This window comes from Carcharodon carcharias, chromosome 2 (assembly GCF_017639515.1).
Source record: "Carcharodon carcharias isolate sCarCar2 chromosome 2, sCarCar2.pri, whole genome shotgun sequence".
NCBI lineage: Eukaryota > Metazoa > Chordata > Chondrichthyes > Lamniformes > Lamnidae > Carcharodon > Carcharodon carcharias.
In genome coordinates, this window is record NC_054468.1 from 118,501,933 (window position 1) to 118,528,987 (window position 27,055).

General features: G+C 43.1%; 1 protein-coding gene across 3 annotated transcripts in view; it reads left to right on the plus strand.

The window, feature by feature from the left end:
• LOC121272372 overlaps positions 1–27,055 on the plus strand; it is a 131,842-nt gene that overhangs the window by 7,657 nt on the left and 97,130 nt on the right. For all 3 annotated transcript variants that reach the window (XM_041179034.1, XM_041179020.1, XM_041179026.1), the window contains exons 4-5: positions 2,463–2,525; positions 15,765–15,862. In XM_041179034.1, the coding sequence (XP_041034968.1) occupies positions 2,463–2,525; positions 15,765–15,862 (161 nt within the window). The remainder of the gene's footprint in view (positions 1–2,462; positions 2,526–15,764; positions 15,863–27,055) is intronic.

The window sequence follows — 27,055 nt, forward strand, 5'->3', positions numbered from 1 at the left end:
TTGCCTCAGACTAGGTTCTGTGCTTAAGTCTCTTTAGTAGGCCTTGAACCCACAAATGCCAACGCTATCACTGAATCTCGGCTGACTCCATGATAAGGGAAGTGAGTCATAAATTGAAATAAGAACAGGGAGTTCAGGGTAAAATATATTGCAAGAAGAGGGTCACTTCTCAGGGCATCAGAGCTCAGTACACATCAAAAGGTGAGAAAAGCACAAGAGAAACAGAATACTTGATAAATCAACATACTGCTTCATAACCCTGGAATGAAACATTATTTTAACGTTTCATACCTACTTCCAAATTGAACTGTACTCATCAATCCCTATTTGCTATTACCTCTGATTCAATACATGACATCAAATTGTGCCCAGAATATACTCATTTTTCAAAGTGGAAGACATTGCAGTTCGATCAGTTCCAACTTGTTATCTCCAGAGTTTTGATCTTCAACACCCTGTTGAATGGAGAGGCAAATAGTTCAACAATGTACAGCTTAACATGGGAAATAGGAGCAGGAATAGGCCATTTGGCTCCTCGAGCCTGCTCTGCCATTCAACTGGATCATGGCTGATCTTGTACTCAACATCACTTTTCTACACTATCCCCAAATCTCTTGATATCTTTAGCATCTAGCAATCTATCAATCTCTGCCTTCAATATACTCAATGACTGAGCCTCCTCAGCCCTCTGGGGGGCTTAGGAATTCCAAAGATTCACCACCCTCTGAGTGAAGAAGTTTCTCCTCATCTCAGTCCCAAATGGCCTTGCTCTTATTTTGAGACAGCGTCCCCTGGTTCCGGGGAAGGAACAAGGGGATTGGGACTAACAGGATAGCTCTACCAAAGAGCCAGCACAGGCATCATGGGCAGAATGGCCTTCATCTGTGTTCTATCATTGCATGATTCTATGCTCAGGGATAGTTCAAAGCCCATGATGATTGGCAAGATCTGTGATCCCTAGGCCGTGCAGTTTGAGATTAAACTCATTAGCTGTTCAGTACAGGAAAGCAGAAATATTAATCCACAATTCCACTGCAAGATGGTCAGGGGTTACTTTATGGATTTTTAAATAATAAGTTTATTCTCCAAGTTTAGAAAGATTCCTGCTGGCTGAACCAGAGGCTATTCCCACAGTGAATCATTGCGGTTTGATGTGTTGTGTCAATTCCCCATTCAATTCTGATTATTTTTAACCTGGCCTTGCAACTTTGGTAAATGAAAGAAAGAGGGATATTATTCATAATCACAAAGGGCCTCATTTAGCTTTGAACACCTGACTTTGCAGACTAACTTCTCTTACTGCTTGATATTTTTGGAACACATGCTCTAGTGAGTTTCTACTTTGTCGTGTGACTGTGTTGTAACTGTTCCTGTCCTGGCTATCCTTGCACAGTGTCAGCAGCGACAATAACAGTCTGCACTTATATAGCACCTTTAATGTAGTAAAACCTCCCAAGATGCTTTACAGGAGTGACTATCAAAGAAAATATGATGCTGAGCACAAAGAGGTATTGGTACAGGTGACCAAAAGCTTGGTCAAAGAGGTAGATTTTAAGGACCGTTTTAAAGGAGGGGAGAGAGGTAAAGAGGCAGAGAGGTCTCTATGTGGTTTGGTGCCAAATTTTGCTTCATAACAGTCCTGTGAAAAACCTTATATTTTTTACTATGTTAAAGCACCATATAAATATAAGTTTTTGTTGTGTCAACTTCTGAGACCCTTTGCCTCTCGTTTCTAGTCTCTCAACATTAAGAAAGTGTTTGGATTTGTCTTTCTTGTATCCAAAGCTGATGACCTCATGCTTCCCCATTTTGAACTCCATTTGCTCATTCTCTTAATCTATCTACAGACTTTTGTAACTCCCCAATCCCATCTGCACCACTTATTGCTCCATCTAAGTTCATGGCAACTGCAAACCTGGGTACAGAACTCTCGGTACCTTCATCCAAGTCATTGATCGATCGTGGTGGAAAGCTGAGGCCTCAGTACAGATTCCTGGGGCAACACACAGCAGACATACATCTCCTTTCCCGTTACCTCTGTATTCTGGATAAAAGAGGGAAGGTCAAGAGCTATTTATCATTTTTAAACCACTACATTTTTTTCTTAATTCATTCGCAGGTTGGGCTAGCATTTATGGCCCATCCCTAGTTCCCCTTTTTCAGGGATTTAAGAATCAACCACATTGCTATGGGTCTGGCGTCACATGTAGGCCAGACCAGGTAAGGACAGAAGATTTCCTTCCCTAAAGGGGATTAGTGAACCAGATGGGTTTTTACAACAATCATTTCATGGTCATCATTAGATCCAGATTTTTTTTTAAACCTTGAGTTCAAATTCCACCATGGGATTTGAACCCAGGTCCCCAGAGGATTACCCTGGGTCTCTGGAATACTAGTCCAGCAACATCACCTCCCCATATTCTTATACATTTTGTTATCATGTTTTGTCTATTTTCTCCTAGAAAAAAATTGAGATGCTGCGACTCATCGAATCCAGGCAAGGTTTCACAGATGCTATTGTCAAGGTGAGATTTCTCCATTATTCTCATCTTGCTGTACCAGTTAATTGACTTTCATAAAAAAAAACAACTTTCTAGAAAATAAGAACAACCACCTCTATCACACTCTGAGATTTCTGACTTTTCAGATTTGCTCTTTCATTAGATGGTGTCACGTGTATGATGACATTTTATAATACTGTCTCTAATGCTGGAGTCACAATTTGTCTATATGATCAGGTTTAGACATTTATTCCAGTAATCGAAAAGTGGCTGGATACATCTTTTGGCTTTATTTTAATAGAAATATTTGCATGTGTTTCCCTCGTCATTTTTGGAATTTTATAGCCTGTTTGGTCTGAAGCTTGCAGCCAACATAACGCTAATGTTCACTAGTCTGCCTTCTGATGCTACCAGTTGTGACTTTCCCCTTCCAGCTTATTCACCCCTGTGCTCTGATGTAGCCTTTGCCCAATGTAGCTCAAATCAGGCCGGAAGTGAACCTCTGTCCTTACTACTTCCATCATACTGAGCACCACAGTACCAACGCTCCCTCATCATAACTGTCAACGTCCTAAGCTCTGCAATCTCTTCTTCACCCTTTTCACCTCTCTTCTCCTTTAAGTCTCCTTAAAACCTACTTCTTTTGTCAAACCTTTAGTCACTATTACGTTCTTCTTCTCTTTGACGTAAACATACCAATCATGCACAAGGATTGGTGAAAAAATAATGTGGCTGAGGATAAGACTATTTGGAGCTAACCTTAACTGGGAAACTACGAGGCACATGTCTGACCTCAATCACTGCTGCTTATAGACTGCCTACAAGTCGTTGGACTAATACATCACATCTTGCTGCAATACGTAATGATTGAAGTAGGTTAAAATATGCTCCCTTAAAGGTGAATGCACATCATATCACTAGAGTGACCTGCCCTAATACCTCCTTATGTGGCTTGGTGCCAAATGTTATTAGATAATCACTCTTGTCGGAGTGTATTGGGATGTTTTGTTACCGTGACCAGATTGAAATCTTTAAGATTAAGAAAGCCTTTGAGAGAGTAAAGGTCAAGAAGACAATTCCACTTTTGGGGAAGATCAGAAGTAGGGACCATCAATATAAGACAGTCACTAATAAATCCAACAGGGAATTCAGGGGTAATTTCTTTATCCAGAGAGTGGTGTATATGTGAAACTCACTACCACAGGGAGTAGTTGAACCAAATAACATAGATGTGTTCAAGGGGAAGCTAGTTAAAGAGATGAGGGAGAAAGGAATAGAATGATATGCTGATGGGGTGAGATAAAGAGGGGTGGGAGGAGACTGAAGTGGAGCATAGACACCAGCATGGGCAGTTTCTGTGCTCGAAATACTTAATAACATGGGGAGGGAAGTGTTAACATTTCAGGATATGATAATGTAAAAATCTAACCAGCAATGTTCCACAAAGTTTGAACAATGGTGTAATGTCTTCTTTGATTCCAGTTCAGGCTTTAATGGTTAATAATATTTGATGTCTTATTATAACAGCTGTGTTGAATCCAGGGAAGTCATTAGGGAAAACAAAACACTCTGGTGGAATTGGAACTTTGGAATCAAGAAAAACTTATCTGCATTGCTGGGTTGTGCTCAGCCCCACTGCACAATTTCCTTGTTGGATTCAGTTAATTATCGGCAATTCTAGTTGCTGGGGCAGTTCTCAACGATCACATTGGCATTCCAAACTCCACAAGATGACTGACGCAACTCCCCACAGACCACGTGCAAACTCAATGCAATCCAGAAATAATTCCTTGCCTGAGTCATTGCTGCTCAATGCTACTCAGCTTCTCACACCGTTATAGTGACATCGGAGTCATAATGTATCTCCTGACAAAAAAAAACCCTTACAGGACCCTTACAAACCCCCTCTGTGGCCTGAGAGGATGACATTGATTACGTTGCGCCACAGGTTAATTTTGCCCTTTCACAGGCACATGTCCTGGGGGCAGATTTTGCCCTCCGGCCACTTCTTTGGGTTGGCAGAGAGCGCTGAGCAGCTTGATCGTGTCAAATGCAAGACCCCGTCCTGCCTTGAGGGCTGGCCCTCATTAACAGAGGGACAGCAGGCTGCAGACAATAAACAAAGGCCTCAGGGTACAGCCTGTTGGCCTTGCGCCGCTGCCACATTTGGCAACTTTGGGCTCAGGAAAAGGTTCATTTCTGAGGGGGCTGTAGGTGATTTCTATTAGATTTGGTTGGCGATACTCAGAGACTACAGAGAAGCTTGTTCCAAACTGTATTAGTTATTAAAGAAATGACAGCATAGCTTCAACAAGTTTAAAATAAAAATTTACATTTACTAAACAGTGTAAGAGTCATTGACTATCAACAAGACTCTGAGGTGACCACGCTCCAATGACCTTGCTACTCACTTGAGCATGTCCCTCCCACCCTAGTTTTCCTCATCTTCCTGCTCTTTTCTCTCCCTCCTCCCACCTTCCCTTTCCACCCCACTTCCTCATTCCCCACCTAACCCATCACTCTTGCTCCTCTTCCTTCCCCACCCTCTCCTCTACCACCTCCGCCCTCCCATTCTCTCCTCCTCCTCTTCCTCACCTGCTTTGCCCCCTCCCAGTCCACTTTGCCGCTTTTCTATCTCTCCCTTCCCCCTCTCCCTTTTGCATTCTCTGACCGATTTTCTTTCCCTATCTCCCCTACCTTATTCAAACTATTCTCCCAACTTCTTTAGCCCACCTGAGCCTGAAGCCTGCTCCTGGTGTTGGCCTCCACCGCCACCCCCAAAACCCCCAATCCCCCCACCCCCTACCAACCCCCTACCCCCCCACACCCAACCCCTACCTCACCCCCCCTCACGTGACCCCATATGTGATTGGCTGCTGTAAGTGAAACATCTGAAAGATATAATGATGAGGAAATAAATGATTATTGCCACCTCACAACAACATGGTCTGACCAGAGGAAACATATTTATGTACATATGTATCTAAGCATGAGGTACCACTGACTGTTTGAAAGTTGCAAAATATCAAAGCTGTCAGCAAATTGTCTTTCAAGTGTTTGCCCTGCTGGCGTGTTGGTTTTTCTCTGCATTCAGCAAACATTCCTTTTCACTGCATTAACAAAGTGACTGATGTTTGTAGAATACACTGTGGCTGATTCCCAGAAAATCCATCCGTCCTAATAGGTCACATTAACTGGTCTTGTCAGGCCATCTCTGTAATTAGCCCACTTCTGTGCTTTGGCTTGGGTATACCTCATCTGTTGAACGCGATCAATGTGACCTGAAGTGTTTAAACATGCTCAAACACATTGAAAGAACCAAATGTTTGCTCTCTGTGTTTGTGCTTTCTAGCTGATGTTAAAGTCAACTTTATCCCTCCTCCTCACTGTGTTTTGCTTGATGAGGCTCATTCTCAGTTACCATTATGGGTTGCATATCTGCAGATAGGTGGCAAAAGTAGGATGAAGTGACAGAAGATACAGTAGCAATTGGAGACTGCTACAGCACAGAAGGAGGCCATTCTGCCCATTGTGCCTGTGCCAACTCTTTGAAAGAGATATCCAAACAGTCTTGCTTTCCCCATAACCCTGCAAATTCTTCCCCTTCAAGTATTTATCCAATTCCCTTTGGAAAGCTATGATTGAATCGTTCACTACCCTTTTAGAGAGGGTTTTTCAGATCCATAGTTAAAAAAATTTTCCTCATCTTGCAGCTGTGACTCAGTGGGTAGCACTCTTGCCTTTGAGTCACAAGGTTCTGGGTTCAAGTCCCACTCCAGGGCTTGAGTGCAAAAAATCAAGGCTGACACTCCAGTGCAGTACTCAGGGAGCACTGCTCTGTCAGAAGTGCTGTTTTTCAGGTGAGATGTTTATCTGAAGTCCGCAGCTTTGGGTGGATGTAGAAGATCCCATGGCACTGTTTCAAAGAAGGCAGGGGAGTTCTCCCTCGTGTCCTGAGCCAATATTTATCCCTCAATTGACATCTCACAAAAAATAGATTATTCGGTCATTATCACGTTGCTGTTTGTGGGAGTTTTCTGTGTGTAAATTGGCTGCCGCATTTCCTACATTACAACAGTGGCTGTAAAACACTACATTAATGCGAGTCTTTTTTTTCTCTGGTTCCTTTACCAATTACCTTAAACCATTCAATTCGATCCGTGCCTCGGCACTATTTACCCAACTTAGTTCCATCTCCCTTAATACCCACACCCAATAAAAATCTATTGATCATATTCCGGAAATTCCCAATTGACTTAGGCTTAACAATTCTTTGCAAGGGAAAGTGGGACTTGAACCCACGACTTGATCAGAGTGTTACCCATTGAGCCATTAACACAGGCAATGTAGCAAAACAACAACAAAAGAATGATCATTAGGAATTTAGAATGGGTTTATAGTTATTTTTCTGCCCCCATTTCTTTTCTCCCTCATTGCCCTCTGTTCAGTTGTTCCACTGATTTTATATTTGACTCTGTTGGCACAGTCAGTGTATCACCTTGAATTGGTGTTATTTACTACCATCTTGGTTTTTGCAGACTCTTGCTATACAAAGGTGATTCTAACTTGTTGTTTTCAAAGGAAGTCCATAGTGTGAGCAACGTTAATGTGGGGAGGGTTGGTCTACACCAGCCCCTCCTCCCCCAACCTCCACCTTCATCTCTAACAGGGAGGAAGCCCTGTACATGCTGGGAAGAGAGACACCAGTGAGCGATGGCGGCCAAAGAGTCGACTCAACATCAGGGCCATCGAGACATCCTCCTGCTCTTCCAGCTAATGCAACTGCCCCCATGCTACTCCTTCCCCCATGACTGTGCCCTCCATGTGACTGCCCCTCCATGCGACTCACCCCCCCCCATATGACTGACCATCCCATGCGACTGACCATCCCATGCGACTGACCATCCTGTGCGACTGACCCCGCCCCATGCGACTGCCCCCCCCCCCACAATGTCACTGCCCCTCGTTGCAACTGCTCCTCCATGCGACTGACCCCAGTGGGGCTGACCCCCCATGTGATGTCCCCCCCAATGTGCCTGCCCCCCCCAATGTGCCTACCCCCCACGATGTGCCTGCCCCCCACAATGTGCCTGACCCCCACAATGTGCCTGACCCCCTTCTGCCCGCCACAGCCCCTCCGTCCAAACATGCGACTGTCGCCCGAGAGACTGAATGCTGGGTTGTGATGCCTTCAATTTCACTTGTGCTGAGGGCAACATGTGAACTCAGCCCCTCAACAATCCATTCGAACTTCTCCCCTCTTTCCTCCTGTGAAAAGTCAAAGCACACGCCATGGGCGCAATTTTATGGCCCCCTTCCAGTGGGGCGTGGGGCTGTAACATGATGGGAGCTGTTTAAAACTCCACTGACTTCTGTGGGACCATAAAATCCCGCCCCATAAGTCAATCCCTCCTCAAATACCCAAAGGTAGCTCCTGGGGATAATGAGGCAATCAGGCAGGGGGAAGTGCACAGGATCATGTCACACTGAAAAGCTAAGAAACCTTGTTAATGGAAAATGAGGGAAGGCCCTGCTGAGCAGAGACATAGCTGCTTGGTTAAGGAGCCTGCTTTTAAGTAAAGTCGTTTGGTAGTACAGAACTTGAGTATTGCTGAAGAAAGAGACATGGCTAAGCTTTTCATCATGCGCTTATTTGGACACTTTGCAGGAATAACAATATAAGGGGGAAAACAACAATTTATACTGCATGTGAAGAGAGTGCTGATTGGTTTTCAAGTGGCGTTGCTATGGAGAATATACCAGTGATGGTGACTGACAGTTAACTGCCAAGCATGGTTTGAAATTTAAACCAGGCAGCTTGATCCTGATTGGTCAAGGCATTGCCCTGAGGAAAGAGTCAGTGAATGGGTGTCATATTTTGTTCAGCTGAAACAGGCGCAATGTGTATACATGTTCTTTCTGTCTGCAAAGAACAGGCTTAGACATGTCTCCTTTCTAAGAAATACTTAAGTTAAGTCCCTTGAGTATAGGAGATTAAGGGGTGATCTAATTGAGGTGGTTAAGATGAATTAAGGAGTTGGTAGGATAGAGCCTGAGAAACTGTTTTCTCTGGTGGGTGGAGTCCAGAACAAGGGGGCATAACCTTAACATTAGAGTCAGGCTGTTTAGGAGATCACGTCAGGAAGCACTCCTTATACAGACCGTAGGGCAAATCTGGAACACTGTCCTTCAAAAGGCTGTTGAGGCTGGGGGTCAATTGAAAACTTCAAAACTGAGGTTGATAGATTTTTGCTAGCCAAGGGCAATAAGGGTTACAGAATCAAGGTGGGTACAGAGATCAGCCATGATCAAACTGAATGACAGATCAGGTTTGCAATGCTGAATGGCCTCCTTTTGTCCATATGTAAGGGTTCTTGATCTGTATATTGTCCAATGCACACCCATCTACTTCACTCTTTGTTGACTATCTCTGGCCTGGTCTTGTGAGGGGACAGGAAGAAAACAGCATGAGCTCTTAAATGCCATAAAAATCCTATTCCAATTCTGGTGTCGGTTCCTCTGGCACAACCAGTGGAGGATATGGGGGAAGAAAGGAAAGGTTAGGTTCCGAGGAGCAGAACTCATGTCATTTGCAGCAGAAGGAGTGACGAGGAGTCTGGAGAGAGTAGATAGAGACAAACTGTTCCCATTGGTGGAAAGATTGATAGCCAGAGGGACACAGATTTAAGGTACTTGGCAAAAGAAGCAATGGCGACCTGAGGAGAAACCTTTTATGCAACACTTAGGATCTGCAATGCACTGCCTGAGACTACGGTGGACACAGGTTCAATTGTGGGTTTCAAAAGAAAGATGGATTATTATCTGAAGAGAAAAGTATTGCTGGGCTACAGGGGAAAAGCAGGGGAGTTGGACTAGATGAATTGCTCTTACAGAAAGCCAGTACTGACACGATGGGCCAAATGGCCTTCTTATGTGCTGTAACTGTTCTTTGATTTTATGATATACAAAATGAAGGGGTACAGTAGGATGCAAAGCAGAATGCCATTGCTAACCTAAAGCTGTCACCTACCTTCTTAATTTCCTGTCCCTCAAACCCTCTTCGGGATTTGGAGCATTTCTTCCTCATTAACATGTGAGAGGGTAAATGTTCAGGGGTTTTCCATCTGTCTTCCACAGCCTTCCCTTTGGTGTTCAAAGAAACGCAAAAGGCAAGAAGTACCTAGAGCAGTAATAAAACTCAAGTGTCCGCACACAGGTCTGTGATGCCAATTGAATGTCCAATTATTGGATTCCATGCGAGGATTTTTCCAAGTGATTGCTCGGAGTGAAAAAAATGAGGGGCCTGGACAGAGTTGATAGAGGGAAACTGTTCCCCTTGGCAGAAGGGTCGTGAGCCAGAGGACACTAATTTAAGGTGATTGGCGAAAGAAACAACAATGGCATGAGGGAAATCCTTTTTACGCAGCGAGTGGTTAGGATGTGGAATGCACTGCCTGAGAGTGTGGTAGGGGTAGGTTCAATGGAAGCTTTCAAAGGGAAGTTAGATAAGTAAGCAAAAGGTAAAGATTTGCAGGGCTGCGAGGATAGAGCAGGAGAATGAGACTGAATAAATTGCTCTTGCAAAGAGCTGGTATGAGCTCGATGCATCTAATGACTTCCTTCTGTCCTATAACCATTGGATGATTTTATTCTATGACACAAAAATCTGCCCCAATTTATTGTGCTTTGTATTTTAACTCCAAAACCATTTTCAAATCGTCAGTCAGAAACAGCTTGAACTGAAATTCCCTTCAAGATTATTCACAGGAAACCAGCTGAAAGGAATGAAACACACATTAATTTTTGTTTTCCATGTGCAAAAATAGAATAAAGCAGCACTTGCTTAATCAATACCAACATCTTCACCTCGATTCATAGACCAACCAATAGAACTTGACAACACGGTACAAAAGAATATCACTTTGTCCTGCTTAGCTGTCTACCCAGCTGGTTAAATGTTAAGCAGTGTTAAAAATGTTTCTCTAATGATTCACATAAGGGATCTCATCTGGCTTTTAACTCAAAGCTCTTGGCCTTCATGTGATTTCATGATTTCTATGTGACTAAGTTAATTGTTGAGGAACTGCACTTCAGGAAGGATATATTGTTCCTGGAGGAGCTGCAATACAGATTCAGCAGAACGCTACTGGGTTTAAAATGGTTAAATTAAGAGGACAGGTATAGAGTAGCCTTGTATTCCCTTAAGTATAAAAGATTAAAGATGATCTAATTGTGGTGTTTAAGATGATTGAAGGAGTTGATAGGGATGATGGAGAGAAAGTATTTCCTCTGATTAATGGGGAGTCCAGAGCAAGGATGCAGAACCTTAGAATTAGAGCCAGGCTGTTCAGGGTTGATGTCAGGCAACACTTTCTCAAACAAAGGGTATTGGAAACCTGGAACTCTCTCCCCAAAAAAAACGTTGAGGTGGGTGGGGATTTGGGTGGGGGGGGAGGAATGATAATTTCAAAGCTGAGGTGAATAGATTTTTAACATTTCGAGTCCAAATGACTCTTCCTCAGAGACGTTTGGACTCGAAACGTTAACTGTATTCCTCTCTGCAGATGCTGTCAGACCTGCTGAGTTTTTCCAGGTATTTTTGTTTTTGTTTTGGATTTCCAGCATCCGCAGTTTTTTGCTTTTATCTTATTTGAATAGATTTTTGTCGGGTAAGTGTATTAAGGGTTACTGAGCCAAAGTGGGTGCTTGGAGGTAAGGTACAGATCAGCTATGTAACCCAATAGCGGAACAAGCTTGAGAGGCTGAATGGAAATCTCAGTTTTGAATTTTTTTATTGATTCCTCTGACCACAACAGCTTTCTACGGGGGAGTGTTTGAGATTCCCACTCCTCTTTGTGTGAGGTAGTGCTTCTTGACATGATTCCTTATTCTGGACTACACCAGAACAGGAAATGGCTTCTCTCTATCTACCCTATCCCATTCTAACCATCAATTAGATTGCCCTTTAATCTTCTATATTCGAGGAAATTTTAAGGTAAAACAATGTCTATTCAATTTCCTATTCACATGCACTGGTAATACACATACCTGATTCCCTTAATGTCAAGTTTGTTCAATGAAGTGGGTCCACCAATTCTGCTGTCAATATGGGTTAGTTTTTATGGAGACCTGCATGTCCACTGTGCACTCCATCCCATTACTGTTCAAGGTCACAAGAAGCTAATGCATTGGGTGATTACTGTCTACTTGTCTGGATCTGTGTTAAGGTGAACTAGCAACAGATTTTGCAGTGAATACACTTTTTCAGGACTCTTCCTGGTACATAAAAGTTTAACATTATTATGCCTCCTTGCTTCCTAGAAGCATGGAATAATAGAATGATACACAATGGAAGGAGGACACTCGGCCCATCATATCTATGCCAACTCTTGGAAAGAGCTATCCAATTTCTCCTACTCCCCCCAGCTCTTTCCTCCTAGCCTTGCAAGTGTTCCCACTTCAAGTATTCATCCAATTCCCTTTTGAAAGTTACTATTGAATCTACTTTCACCATCCTTTCAGGCAGCACGTTCCAGATCACAACTCACTGTGTAAATTATTTTTAAAAATGCTTTCCTTATCTTGCCTCTGGTCCTTTTGCCTCTTCCCCTTAAACCTCCAAACTGTTTCGTCAGGAAATCAATAAAATCCTGAATGATCTACTGGGAACCGAATCCAGAATCCTTTTTAGGAGGGAAACGGTTAAATATTTGACAGAGGAGATGTTTATTAAAGAAAGATGGAAGATAATTCTTATGTGAGTGCTGTTTAGGATAATTTGCTCTGTAATCTCCCTCCTGATGTGTGTGAAAGTGTGGAGCCTATTTGTGCTACTTCCTTGGCCCTAAGAACCAGGCAGGATTAGAAACTCCTGATGTGATAATTCTGGCTGTAAGCCAAGGTTTCTCTATGCAACAGAGTTTTTGCTTATAATTTATAGACTTATTGGGAGGAAAATCAATATTTTATTAGCCATAAACAGCAGTCATCTACTATAAGCAAAGAATTCTGAGTTGCATGCCTAAATTAAAAAGCCATTAGCACCACAGTGCAAGTCAGAGTTAGATGTCAGATTTTTTTCCACACATGGATCACTGTTATATCCTCTGGAAAATGGTTCACCCTTTGCCAGTCAACTTGTTGGCACATGCTGCAGTTTAGAATTGTGGAAAAAAATCCTCTGCTCTGGATATATAATAATCATCCATCTAACTGTAATTTGATTGCTGTTAGTGATATGAAGACAGTTACGTCCACTTTCTGACCTTTACAGTGCTCGCATATAGAATCTTCATTTGAGTCACGCACTAGATTGACAAATGTGGTCCTGAATACATCAATGCAAAAGAATCCTGGTATGATACAGCACAGAAGGAGGCCATTCAGCCATTGTGTCTGTGCCAGCTCTCTGAAAGAGCCACCCTGTTAGTCCCATTCCCCTGCTCATTCTCCGCGGATTTACAGATTCTTCCCCATCAAGTATTTATCAAATTCCCTTTTGAAAATTATTATTGATTCTGCTTCTATCACCCTTTCAGGCAGCACCTTCCAGATCACAACTTGTTGCATAAAAAAATTCTTCTCATCTTGTCTCTGGTTCCTTTGCCAAATCTTAAATCTCTGTCCTCTGGTGACCCTTCTGCCACTGGAAACAGTTTCTCCTTATTTACTCAATTAAAAAACTTCAGGATTTTGCACACCAATTTAGGTTTGCCTTTAACCTTCTCTGCTCTAAGGAAAACAACCTCAGCTTCTTTAGTCTCTCCACGTAACTGAGTTCTCTCAGCCTTGGTATCGTACTGGTAAACCGTCTTTGCCCTCTCTCCAAGGTATTGACATCTTTCCTAAAGTATGGCGCCCAGAATTGGACCAGAAACCTCCAGCCAGGGCCTAACCAGCCATCCATAACTTCCTTGTTTTGCTTTGTTCCTTATTTGGACAGCAACGCCATATTTGGGGCATATGCCAGCCTGGTCCACTCTTGCTGACAGGAATTAATTTAAAGACATTACAGAAACTCCTGGCTGTGTGGTTGAGGGAGTTGTATTTGGGGAGGCAAGCATTACAAGTCCATCTTTGAATAACCATTGGTAGTACAGAACTTGAGTATTGCTGAAAAAAGAGACATATCGAAACTTTTTGTCTTGCACTCATCAGGACACTTGCAAGAATACCAATATAAGGGGAAAACAACAATTTATACTGCATGAGAAGAGAATGATTGGATGGCAAATGGACTCTGATTGATAGATGCACCTTTATAATGGAATTCTTGCAATGTCCTGATGAGTGCAAGATGAAAAGCTTTAACATGTCTCTTTTTTCAGCAAAAAACTTTTGATTTAATGAGAAAATTATTAACTTTATGACTTTCCAGGACTGAGGGGCTGCCAGTGGCACATGGGAAATCCAGAAATTGGAGTTTTCCTGCAGGATGTGTGAGTGATGTCACAGATAGGTTCCCTGTCTGTGATTGATAGGTTTGGCTTCCTGCTGGCTGGAAAGACTGGAGAAGAGGCTATGGTGGTGGTGATGGTGGGTTATAGTTCACTCAGGGAGTCTGAGTTGCTGTGGCAACGCACAGTTTAACATGCATGTTATAGTTTGCAGCTATGGTTAGTGATGGTAGAGGCTCCAACTTTCTTTCCAAGACATGGCTGACTAGGAACCTCTCCCACTTTTACCATCTGCTTTTGGTGTTTGTTGGAAGGATTTGCAGGTCGATACCCAAGTTGTTTGGCAACGTTATGAATGCACCTTCCCTGGGCAGCAAGTCCTGGCAAGGGACTCGAACCTGGAGCTTCTGGCTCAGAGGCAGAAACACTACTCACTGCAGCACAAGGCCTCCAGAAGAGTTGTGGTGGAGCATCAAAGGCCTGAAGGACTGTAGGACATGGGGCAGAGCAGTGTTCGGGGGAGTTGCTCTGGGATTGGAGGCCAAGGGGGTAGGGGTTCGAGGCCTTCGTGGAGAGATAAAAGGCCTCATAGAGAGTTTGAAGGGGAATCAGAAGGGTTTGAGGGGGGGGTTAGTATCTAATTGCAGGGGGCTGGTGAAACAGGTTTCCTAAATCCAGAAGGTAAGTGGAAAGGCACTTACCTCCGAGGTCCTGTCTCCTTCCTTTAGCTGGTAGGTGTTCTGAAGGTTTCAATTGGAAACCATTGAACTGATGAAAACCTGCCCTTTTACTCTATTAATCTTGCCGTAAAAAATTCTTGTAAATATTCTACCTTGTTGAGTGAGGTACAACTAGGTTTTTAACAGTGCATTGAGGTCATAATTATTGATGAACAACCTCTCTGATCTCTTTATATTTGTGGAATGTTAAATTTCTCCAGTATGATACTTTCCACATACTTTAAAATTTGTTCTTGAAGTTCGCTTAAGAAATTTCAACTTCTCCTTTAATCTCACATGTATGTCCCTATCATTTATTGCTTCCTGTAAAATGATATTAAAAATTAAAGGACAATGCAATTTACACCTTTATTTGCTGTCTGTGAAAATTCTTCAATGTGATTGGTTGCTTAGCCTGCTTGCTGACATCACTGCTGCTGGACACCTGGAAATCCCCTTGACTTGGCACCGGATTCAAACTGACATCGGAAAAGGAGAAATTCATGCCACAGAGATTCTTAGATTTTTCTGGGTAGCTTTCATCAAGGTCAGCAACTGAGTCCAACTCCAACAACACTCAAGAAGCTCAACATCATTCAGGACAAAGGAGCCTGCTTGATTGGCACAACATCCACCACCTTCAACATTCAAATTCTCCATCACCAACATGCAGTGGCAGCAGTGTGTACTATTTACAAGATGCACTGCAGCAGTTCACCAAGGCTTCTTCCAAACCTGTGACCTCTACCACCTGGAAGGGCAAGGGCAGCAGATGCTTGGGTACACTTCCACCTGCAAGTTCACCTCCGGACCACTCACCATCTTGACTTGGAAATATATTGCCGTTCCTTCATGGTCGCTGGATCAATATCCTGGAACTCCCTCCCTAACAGCACTGTGAGTGTACATGCACCATATGGACTGCAGCAGTTCAAGGCAGCGGCTCACCACCACATTCTCAAGGGCAATTAGGGATGGGCAATAAATGCTGGCCTAGTCAGTGGTACCCACATCAAGTGAGTGAATAAATATTAAAAAATCCGTGTCTAAGAGTTGGGTCTGCAGGGCAGAATCTCTGATCATTTTTGAATGCACTTTTCCATTTGGTTATGGTGTGTGATAAGAGTTGCTGTTATTTTCTGTTACAGCCAAACGTGAAGACTGTCAGCCCAGAGGTGGAATTACATCCTCACTATCACACTAAACCCCGTCTGCTAACTGCAGAGGAACTGAGGAAGCTGACAAGGTATGATTATAACATTCCTGCTCATTTCAAATGAAAGGGAACAGTTCAGCTAACATGAAATACTTTTCAACCATGATCACGGATAGATGGGATGTGCATTCAAATGTTTGGCATTCAATTAATTCATTAAAATATTTAGCTTGTTAAACAATGAATACATGAAAATATTTTACTGTAAAATAATTAATGATTTATTATATTTGGCTTGTATGTTAAACAATGAATTAAGTAAAACTTTTAGCTGGAAGAAACAATTAATACATTTAACTTGTAAAAGTTATTAAGTTAAAACTATTTGTCAAACAATGAATTTGTCATTAAAGTTAAAAATTTGTAGTTTTTGAACCTGTCATTGTGGTTGGGATCACGCTTCCTATTGTCCTCATGTACTATTGGAGATTCAGAGCACTTCATTAACGTGAGGTGGATACAGCCATTATTTTTGGTTATATGCACAGGGCAACCAGCATTCAAGTGTTCATTGGGGAAGGGTTGCCCATGGTCCCTCCTCTCCCAATCCCATATATGGACGCATCAGCTCTCCTGGGACTGATTGGTAAATTCTTTTGTAACAAATTCTGTAACAGGTAGGTCCAGATCTGACCCGGACCTAGACTCCACTGGAGAGGTCCGCGTGCATCCATTCAGAGATCAGTGCACCTCATCTGTCTTGGTGTATCAGCCTCTACTGATACATCATGTTCCAACTGAGCGAGCAGGAGTTCGGATATAGGGGGCCGGACTTTCGTCTTCATTTTGGGAACAGTGAGACGGGCTATTTCCCAATGTTGCATTCATGACTTCTAAAAGGCACCGCTTTTCCACAAAATTTTGGTCTCCGAGAGTCGGCAGTGGGAGTTGGGGCCACCGCTTCCTGAGGCAGGTCCAAGGTGGCAATGGAAGTGAGCAGATGCCAAGACTGGCAGGTTGGAAACCCACCTCCATTTACCAAGACAATGGCCCTATTCATCCCTCACATACCTCATTCCCACCCACCCTCCCATGCTATCATATACCCCCTGCTCCTCCATGACCCCCAAACATCCTCCATGCCCACTCACCCAATATCCACTAGGTACAGAACTCTTGAGCCATATAATATCACTGGCAAGTCTTTGAAATGCTCATGAAATTAAAAAAAAATCAGCGATTCAAATTCTCTTTGAAAACAATTGCCTCTCTTACAATCTCATAAAACTGTCTATCAAACACAACCAGTGAAAGCCCCAAGAAAAGACCTATAATCACTTACCATCCCATAATTCTGTCCAAATAAACAAACAGGCATTTAAAAAAGAGAGTATCTGGCAACTCTATCAAAAAAAAACAGGCTGAACAGATGGGTAGACATCTGTTTTGCCATATGGTTTCTGTATGAATGCCTGGCTGAGCTCTAAGACTCACTGATGGATTCAGCCCTGTAGGGGATTGTTTACACAGCTTGAAGGGAACTTGGCTTGATTAACAGTTTTATGAGCTTGTAATAAATTTATTTTCTTTGAAGCAATTTTTCAATGCCTTATGAACTGAGTATATCATTGTAGGAGTAGGACATTGTGACATATCATCAAATTATTTGAGTAACTACACAGGGTGGCGAGAACATGAACTTGTTACCATAAGGATTAGTTGAGACAAATAGCATTGATGTATTTTAAGGGGAAGCTAGATAACCCCATAAGGGTGAAAGGAATAGAAAGATATGCTAATAAGGTTAGATAAAGAGGGATTGGGAAGAGGCTTTTGTGGAGCATTAACACCAGCAGTTGGGCTGAGTGGCCTGCTTCTCTGCCGTAGACTTGATGCAATGTATAACACTAATGGTGTTTTTATGAGACTTCCGCTGAGCTGCTGAATTTGAGACCATTGAGATTTCTAACTTGAACACAGGTGTGAGTGAGACCTGATGTTATTTCACTATTCATGAAACGCTCAAGAAAATGCAGGAGCATGTGCATTCTTGGAAAATAAAAACACCAGCCGGTCACAAAGCACTGGCACTAATGGTTTTTTAAAACATCTCAAATTGGTGGGGAGCCTCTGCAACAGGAATAACCTCCCAGATTTCAATCAGCCAGCTGTGGAATTGCAATTGTGATAGAGAATGGCCAGATGCCAGGAGAGAAGATAACAATTTATCTGCACGCCATTTAATGTGCCTTGGGGCAAAGTGGTAGTCACAGAATCATGGAATGGTTACCTGACTGATGTCCTCAAAACCATCAAAGAATTTAATTTGGTCATTACACTGTGCAGTCTAACACCATTAATGCTTAACCTGTTTGTATGAAATTACCATTTTAATGGAGGCTTTAAGTCATTTATTTTGTCAAAGTGTGTCAAGTGACATATACTGTCATCTTGGTGATGAAACAGCATCAAGAAGTCGCTGATGATTTGGAACTTGTGCCCTTACATCTGTCACGCATGAGTTACTATACCCAGGATTAGCAATTGCTTGAAGGGATGGATGGGATGGTTGCCAAATTTGCTGATCACACAAAGATAGGTCGGAAAGTAAGTCATGAAGAAGACATAAGCAGATTACTAAAAGATATAGACAGGTTAAGTGAGTAGACAAAGATCAGACGGATGGAGTATAACGTGGGAAAATGTGAATTGTCCGTCTAGGAAGGAAGAATAAAAGAGAAGCATATTATCTAAGTGGCGAGAGATTGCAGAACTCTGAGGAGCAGAGGGATCTGGGTGTCCTAGTGCTTGAATCGCAAAATGCTAGTATTGCAGGTACAGTAAATAATTAGGAAAGCTAATAGAACGTTATCATTTATTGCGAGGGGAACTGAATACATAAGTAGGAAGGCTATGCTTCAGTTGTACAGGGCACCAGTGAGACCACATTTGGAGTACTGTGTACAGTGTTGGCCACCTTATTTAAGGAAGGATGTAAATGTGTTGGAAACAGTTCAGTGAAGGTTTACCTGGAATGGTTGTCTTATGAGGAAAGGTTGGACAGACTTGTATCCACCGGAGTTTAGAAGAGTAAGAGGTGACTTGATTGAAAGATATAAGATCCTGAGGGGTCTTGACAGGGTGGATGTGGAAAGAATGTTTCCTCTTGTGGGGGAATGTAGAACTAGGGGGCCACTGTTTAAAAATAAGGGGTCACCCATTTAAAACAGAGATGAGGCAAATTTTTTTCACTCAGAGGGTCTTGAGTCTTTGGAACTCTCTTCCTGAAAAGGTGGTGGAAGCAGAGTGTTTGAGTGTTTTTAAGGTTGAGGTGGATAGATTCTTGGTAAGCAAGGGGGTGATAGATTACTGGGGGTAGGCGGGATGCAGATTTGAGGTTACTATCAGATCAGCCATGGTCTTATTAAATGGTGGAGCAGGCTTGAGGGGCTGAATGGCCTACTCCTGCTTCTTGTTCATATGTTTTAATGAAACTTGATGCATAGTTCAATGGAAAACACCTGACATGTTAGATAATATCACCAACTTCAACACCTCTGTGTTCTTTTGTTCTTTTGTCTGTGACATCTTTTGATTATCTGCTCCTATCACTGCTTGCTTGTCCCTACAACCACACCACTCCCCTCCACTTCTCTCCCCCCCCCCACCCAACCCAAACCACCCCCCCCGCCCCACCCCCTCCCCACACCTTAAACCAGCTTATATTTCACCCCTCTCCTTGGATTCACCCAGTTCTGTTGAAGGGTCATGAGGACTCGAAACATCAGCTCTTTTCTTCTCCACCGATGCTGCCAGACCTGCTGAGTTTTTCCAGGTAATTCTGTTTTTGTTTTGGATTTCCAGCATCCGCAGTTTTTTGTTTTTATGACATGTGGATAGCTTACTGCAATGTGTCCCATATATGGTGGAATGCTCCATACTGACAGACCAGTGAGTACATGCTAACATGATTTCCCAGATTTTATTTCCAGGCTGAAAACACGGGAACTAAGATATTGAAAGAACAGAATACCTAAAAACAATATAACAGCTTGCAGTTATGTAGTGCCTTTGCCATAGTAAGATGTTAAAAGGTGCCTCAAAGGAGCATTATCCAACAAATTTTGACCCTGGAACACACAAGGAGACATTGGAGCTAATGACCAAAGCTTGGTCGAAGAGATCAGTTTTAAAAAATGTCTTAAAGGAGGTGAGGGAGAGATTGAGAGATGGAAAGGTGTAGGGAGGGAATTTCGGAATTTAGGGCCCAGGCAGCTGAAGGCAAGGCCACCAATGAAAAAGTGATTAAATTCAGGGATGCTCAACAGGCTGGAATTGGAGGAATGTGGAGATCTCAGAGCGTTGTGGGGCTAGAGGAGATTACAGGAGATAGTGAGGAATGGGACTACGGAGGGGTTTGAAAACAAGAATGAAAATTTTAGAATCGAGGAAGACTTTAATTGAAAAATTGAAAAGAAGGCTGCCATGCTAAGGTTACGATGGTAAACAGCTGGCCTGAGTTTTCATGCCATAAGTGTGCTGATTGGAACTTTGTCTGCGCATGGGCAGTTGAAAGCTGTAGGTTACTCACCCCCATGGAGTTCGAACCTTTCCTTCCATTTGAATCTGTTAGTTGCATCTATGCTTTTATTCTGGAAGAATTCTTGAATTAGATCCTGTGGGAACACGAGGAACATCTACAACAGAGGCACCACAATGCGAAGTGACTTGGGACATTTTACCAAATTAAAGGTGCTATATAAATGCAATTTGCTGTTGTTGTTGGCTAATTGTAAAACCTGGCCGGAGTTGCACCTGCATGTTTGAAGAGGGTTCTCGTTCCTAGCTGTATAACAGCACCACTGCAAACCAGGGCCGTGGATGGTAGCATGCAGCACCAGCTGCTGGAGTTTTCATCATTTTCTTGGGATCATGTGGGTAACAGCTTCCCTGAAAAAGGGCGTTCAGTTGAATGATGACTGCCTGGGGCACTTGTCTTCCTGGCTGCGTTGATGTTTCTGCAGCCTCATCCCCTGGGTCAGTTTCTGGATCTTGACCACTCCCCCCTTCTCCACACTTAAACCAACTTTGTGCAGCAAAGTTGTGAAGTGTGTAGCAGATGACGATGGTCATGGAGACCCTCATGATTATGCATGTCTTCTAAGGTACTGCTTCAATATGCTGATGAGATTCTCCACTGATGCTAGTAACTGCATGCACCTTGCTGCATGTGTGCTCTGTTCCTGTCAATGACTCCTGCGAAGATTTCATCAGCCAGGGGTGGAGGGTAACCCAGCTTGGTTTCTGAGCAGCCATCCTTCCAATTGCCCCTCAGTTTCAATTAAGACTGTCACAACTGCTTGTCTTAAAATGGCTGCAGGGATGAGGAGGCTTCAGTTAATATGGAGAAGCTGGGATCGTTCTCCTTAGAGCAGAAAAGGCTGAGAGGAAATTTGATAGAGGTGTTCAAAATCATGAGCATTCTTGATTGAGTAAATAAGGAGAAGCTGCTTGCAGTCGCAGAAGGGTTGGTAACCAGAGAGCACAGAGTCAAGGTGATTGGCAAAGGACCCATAGGTAACATGAGGAAACATTTTTTTACAGTGTGAGTTGGTGAACCGGAGGCAGCTGTACAACAGACTGCTGACATGGTAGATAGAGCATTACCGTGAATAGCCGGCTTGCTTCTGGGGCCATCTGATATTCCTGGCAATCCTAATTTATTCAGCTTCTCCTCTTCCATTAAATCAACTGTGAAGAGAGCACTAAAAGCAAACCTCTGTTCACAACTACAATAACATCAAATTAGCACTGCAGCGCTGCTGCTGTCTTGCTTCAGCTTCTAGTGTGTGAGAATCTGATTGGTCTTTAGTGATTGTTTGAAATGGGTTAGATTAGCCCGTTGCCTGAATGCAGGAAACTTGGGGCCTCTTTTGCTTGAATGGTGTTAATTGGGTACATTTGAATGAATGCAAAAACAAAAATACCTGGAAAAACTCAGCAGGTCTGGCAGCATCTGTGGAAGGGAGCACAATTAACGTTTCGAGTCCGCATGACTCTTCAACAGAACTAATGAAAAAATTGATTTGTGTATTGATTTTTTTCATTAGTTCTGTTGAAGAGTCATGCGGACTCAAAGCGTTAATTGTGCTCCCTTCCACAGATGCTGCCAGAGCTGCTGAGTTTTTCCAGGTATTTTTGTTTTTGTTTTCGATTTCCAGCATTCGCAGTTTTTTGCTTTTAACATTTGAATGAATAATGAGGTGATATCTGCTGCAAGGAAGCTCCCTGAATGTGTTTTCCACACTGGATTCAGGAATTGGAGAGTGTGTCTGTTTAAATAGTTAGAAATTTGCTCCCTTGCTGATTGGAGTACCCCTGGCTTAAGCTGTCAAGCCAATAATGCTTCCAGTTAAAAATCAAAAGAAAATAAAATCACACTTGCTGTACATTCCACAGACGTTTATATTTATGATATGTGAGTGGAAAATGTCCTTTAAGCAATATGATGTTACTCAGTGTGATTGAACTGCTAGGCTGATTTCCTGAATGCTCACCTCCTGACAGGAATAGTCAGGATGGGGTCTTTGATTTCTTGATATGCATCCCTGATTGGCAAGGGTCTACGCTTGGTGTGTGCATTTGGGAACTTCCCCCTAAAGATGTTTAAATGGTGCATGGTGAATGACTGAGGTTGGATAAGTCTGTCTTTTAGTGCATTCCATTCTTAGCTATGACAACCAGCACGCGTATCTATTATTATCCCAGTCTGAAAGGGGAGCAGCTGCATTATGTTGGCATCTCACACAAATGGAGTGATTTCTTTGTTTGATAGACAATTATAGTTATAATCATGTCTCTCTTCTGTTCTCAAAATATTGTGATACCATTAGTTGAAACAATGTACTTCCCTTGCAAACTAAATAGCCTATCATGTTTTAAATTTGTTACTATTGAGGTATTTCCTCTGATATTGTTGGTCCATATCATCCAAAAAATTGGGCTGGTGTATCTCATTAGCAGACACTGAGCGAGCCTCACGAGGTGTAGCCTAAGTGCTTTGAACACTCAGCATTGGTGCCTGAGGCTCTTTAAGCACCCAATTTTATATAAGGGCAAAGTCCCATAAAGAAACTGGAGCACCAGGAGTACCTCCATCTCACACATGCCCAATCCACCACCATGGTCTCAGTTTTGTTTCAATGTGTCTTCTGTGTTATGCTGGGAGTATAGTTGAAGTATTGATTAGCTGTTCTGCATTGCTCCACTTGGCACATACCCTGTGAGTGTCAATCCCTTATGCATTAACTGTCCTCCTCCTTCAGGTACCATGCCCTAAGAGGGCATTGGTGATCATAGACTTCCACTGGATTGGTCTGTGATTATGTTTGCCACTGCCTTCTGCAGTATGGCTGACCAGGAGACTCTCCCACTCCTACTGCCTGCCATACTGAAAGGATTTATAGGCTGTTAATCAACCTGTTTGACCACATTATGAAAACACACCTTCTATGGCCATCAAGTCCGGGAGTAGGACTTGAACCCAGAGCTCCTGGCCCAGAGGTAGAGACACTACCCACTGTGCCACAAGACCTCCCACAGATTAACATATGGTTGGCAGGCAGGTGAAAAGGCCAAGTGGCCTTTGGATTTTTTTAGGAAACCTCATCCACGGGCAGGATGAGGTTTCCAAAAGCAAATAAAAACTAAACATTTCATTAATAACATGTCCCTGTTCATGTGACAGAGTCACATGAGGGGACATGTTTTTTTAACAATTTAAAATTCTTTCTTTATTTTTCTTAAAATCTTCATCTCCCTGAGGCAGCTGTGTGCCTCAAGGAGCTTTTCCTGCACGCATGCATGGAAGTTCACACTTGCCCTCCTCCCCACCCCACCCCCACCCACTACACTGAGTGCTGCAGTGTGCGTTTCATGCTGGGTGATCTTTAATTGGCCCGCCAGTGTGAAATCACGGTCTGGCCCCGATCGCGAGCGGCAGTCAGCTTCCTGGTCGCTCCCGCCCGATCCCCCACCCAGCCCACCAGACGAGGTAAAAATTTAGGCCATAAGATTATTCAGTGGACAAGTTTATTTGAGTTGTTGTGAAATATGTAACTGTTTTTGTGCTTTGTTTAAAATCCCTGACACTGAGAAAGAAAATGGCAAATGAAGAAAATTTCAGAAGCATTTTGAGTGTTTTATGGAAACTCTGCCACACATTGAAAGTTCTCAGTGTTAACATACACTTATTATAAAATTGCAGCAACATTGTGAAACCTTTAACATAGAAAATACTAATCAGAGCATTATCCACAGGAGGTTCTTATAATGACTGAAATGAAATGTTTGCTACATGTACTGAATTTCTTATCTGATATAAACATGGATACAAAAATATAGATACATTGTGTGATATTAAAATGGGAATTAACTCACATCTGATCCAAGCATTCCCTGATGTCTGTGCTAATTGACTTTGTATCAATTCCACAGTGGATCGATGAGTAACTTTGAAAGATTCCTGTTTAATAAAATGAATTATGTGTGAGTTTCCCATAATTGGTCTTCAGCAAGTCTTTGTTGATTTTTTTTTTTGGAGATGTAAGGTTGATCAAAGCTGGATTTAATATGGATAAATAATTCATTAGTATTTAGTACTCATTGTACCAGCTTTTATGTGTGCTTACATCACTAAATGCAGGAATTTTCCAGCCATTCCTGATCCTTTTAAATGCTGCATTCAAAATCAAAAATATTTTGGAGGTTTTCCCATCTATTAGTACCATAGATTCTATTTTTCTATGCAGTCGTGGTTTGCAATAACCTGGGGCTTGGTAAACTCGAAGCAAATGGTTCAAATGCTTTTAGCCTGTGACTTCATGTTTCCTTTCTAACCTTGAAACAATTATGCTGCAATCTGTAATTTATGTGACATGCGTCAGTTCTGGTCGGAAAAACCAAAGCCGTTTTCTGCTTTGATGTTCTCAGTTTCCACAGTAATGGACAAAGAGATGTTGTGAGAATACTATGAATTGATTATGAATAGAACTGGTGAATGTGAAGAGAAGGAATGGGACTGACATTTTGGGAAAGTTTAATGTGTATATACCAACCAGTGATGTTTGCTGTTTGTCTTTGTGTCTATTTAGTGTGTGGTGTGAAGTGCAATGAAGCAGTTTTAAAAGTGAACTGTAAGATGTGAGTACCAAATAACATATCTTAAAGCACATTGGTCACAGCAAGGGAAATGAGTGTTAAACCTTTCTGCACGGTGTTATCATGTTCAAGCTAATCCCTTATTGATAGTCATTTCTCACAGGCTGGGATTTGAAAAGCTGTTCAAGCAAAGGCAGTATTATAGATCAGCTGTAGCAATGCTTTGGCTTGGGACAACATATATACTCATTGTGGCAAAGAGTGAAGGCAAGTCTGAAAATCTTTTGTCTTTCATATATTGGGACTTTTGCCTGGAGTGGCACAAACACTCTGCCATCATGAGCTGCGGTTTGTACCAGTCTCCTCAGGATAGGAACTGATTGTGAGCAATCAGCTGCAAATTGTATGTTGGCTGGATACATACACACACAGTGTGTGTACGACACACTCACATATGCACACAGACACAAAAACACACATGCATATAGACACAAACAGCCACACAAAGAGATCTATGTGAACCAAAATGGAGATAATTAGTGCATGGCAGCAGAGTCAAAAGCAAGAGAGAGAGCACTTAAATTTTGTTGAGAAGGATGATGTGGTGCAGGATCCTCACCAGGGTGTTTGCTGCCAACCTCACCGTCGCCGCTGGCACAGTCCACATCCTCACCAGTCAGATCGATGGCACACTCCTCAAAGTGAGTGAAGGGCCTCATGTGGGCCACTCCAGCCCTGGTCTGGGACCTCTCCTCTCTGTTGTGAGCCAGCTTCTCCTGCATGAAAACAGATGGAGAGAGAGTGAGCAGGACACATGGCACTGTGTGAAATGTTTGTGTGGTGAGCGGAGCCATGGACAGGATGAGAATGTGAGCTCCAGAGGATGTGAGCCTGATGGAGATGTGAGGATGTGTGTGAGAGTTAGTGGTGTTGTCCCTTGGGGTGTGAGATCCCTATGGAAGTGTGATGGGTTTGTGAGTGTGAGTTGAGAGTGATGAAGTGGTGACTTATCCTGGCGGAACGGATGGGAACATTCATCCTTTTCCTGCACTGGATGGCTGACCTCCTCTGTGCTCTGATGGTGCTGACTGCCACTGCCAACTCCTCCCAGGCTGGATTGGTGACTCTGGTGGACCTCCTGCGGTGAGAGTGGGTGTAGAGGACATCAAGGCAACCTTCCACTGCACCCAGCAGGTGACCCAGAGAGGCATCACTAAATCTGGGGGCTGATGTTACCTTTGCTTTTGGGGTCATCTGTTGCCTGGAGCAGTCCTGGTGTGTGGACATGAAGTAGGCTACTCTAGTGAGCTTTAAATATGGCGCCTGGAGCGAAAAAGCACTGAGGCATGGCGTGGTGGGCAAATCCGAGCCCGCCCACCAGGGATCTGGTGTGTTTCCTGTGAATGCAGTATTAATGAGGTGGATCGTGCGGGAAAGGGGTTGATATGGTGTGAACCTGCCATTGCAGCTAACGGATAAACGGTCTTTTTTCACACCCACTACCGCACTGGGTGCAAATCTGGGACAATTCCACCCCTCTGTCTACAGTCTGTCTACTAACCAAGTCCCATGCCTAGAGTTTGAGATAGAAGGACAATTTGGTCTGTCTTTCAGGTTTAACCATGACTGGCTGGGTTTCTGTATGGTATCTCAAAGCCTGGGAAACAACGAAAGGAAGGTGAGGCCAGTTACAGGACCTTTTCAGCACTGCTTGCAGGCCAGGAGGAGCAGGGGTACTTACTCCATGGCTCCCCAAGCAATCTTTCCATTAGAACCACCCCCCCTTAATTCAAAGGAACCCCATCCCATCAATCAGACCTCCCAAAATTAGGAATCAGACCATCCAGGATTGGTGACCCCACCTGAGAATCAGAATCACCCATCGCCCCCCCAACCCCCACCACCCCCCCGCCCCTACCCCCAAATCCCAGGTATGGTGACCATCCCCCCCACCAAAATCCAGATTCTCACGCACTCCCACTAAGCAGGTTGGTTTCTGGGCAGAGAACCTGCTTGACACAAAAGGTACATGTTGTGATGTTAAAACTTCATAGCAACTCCTCTGTCCCAGCTCACAAAACCTAAGCCAGCCCAGGATGGGATCACAAAGGGACTGTTTAATAA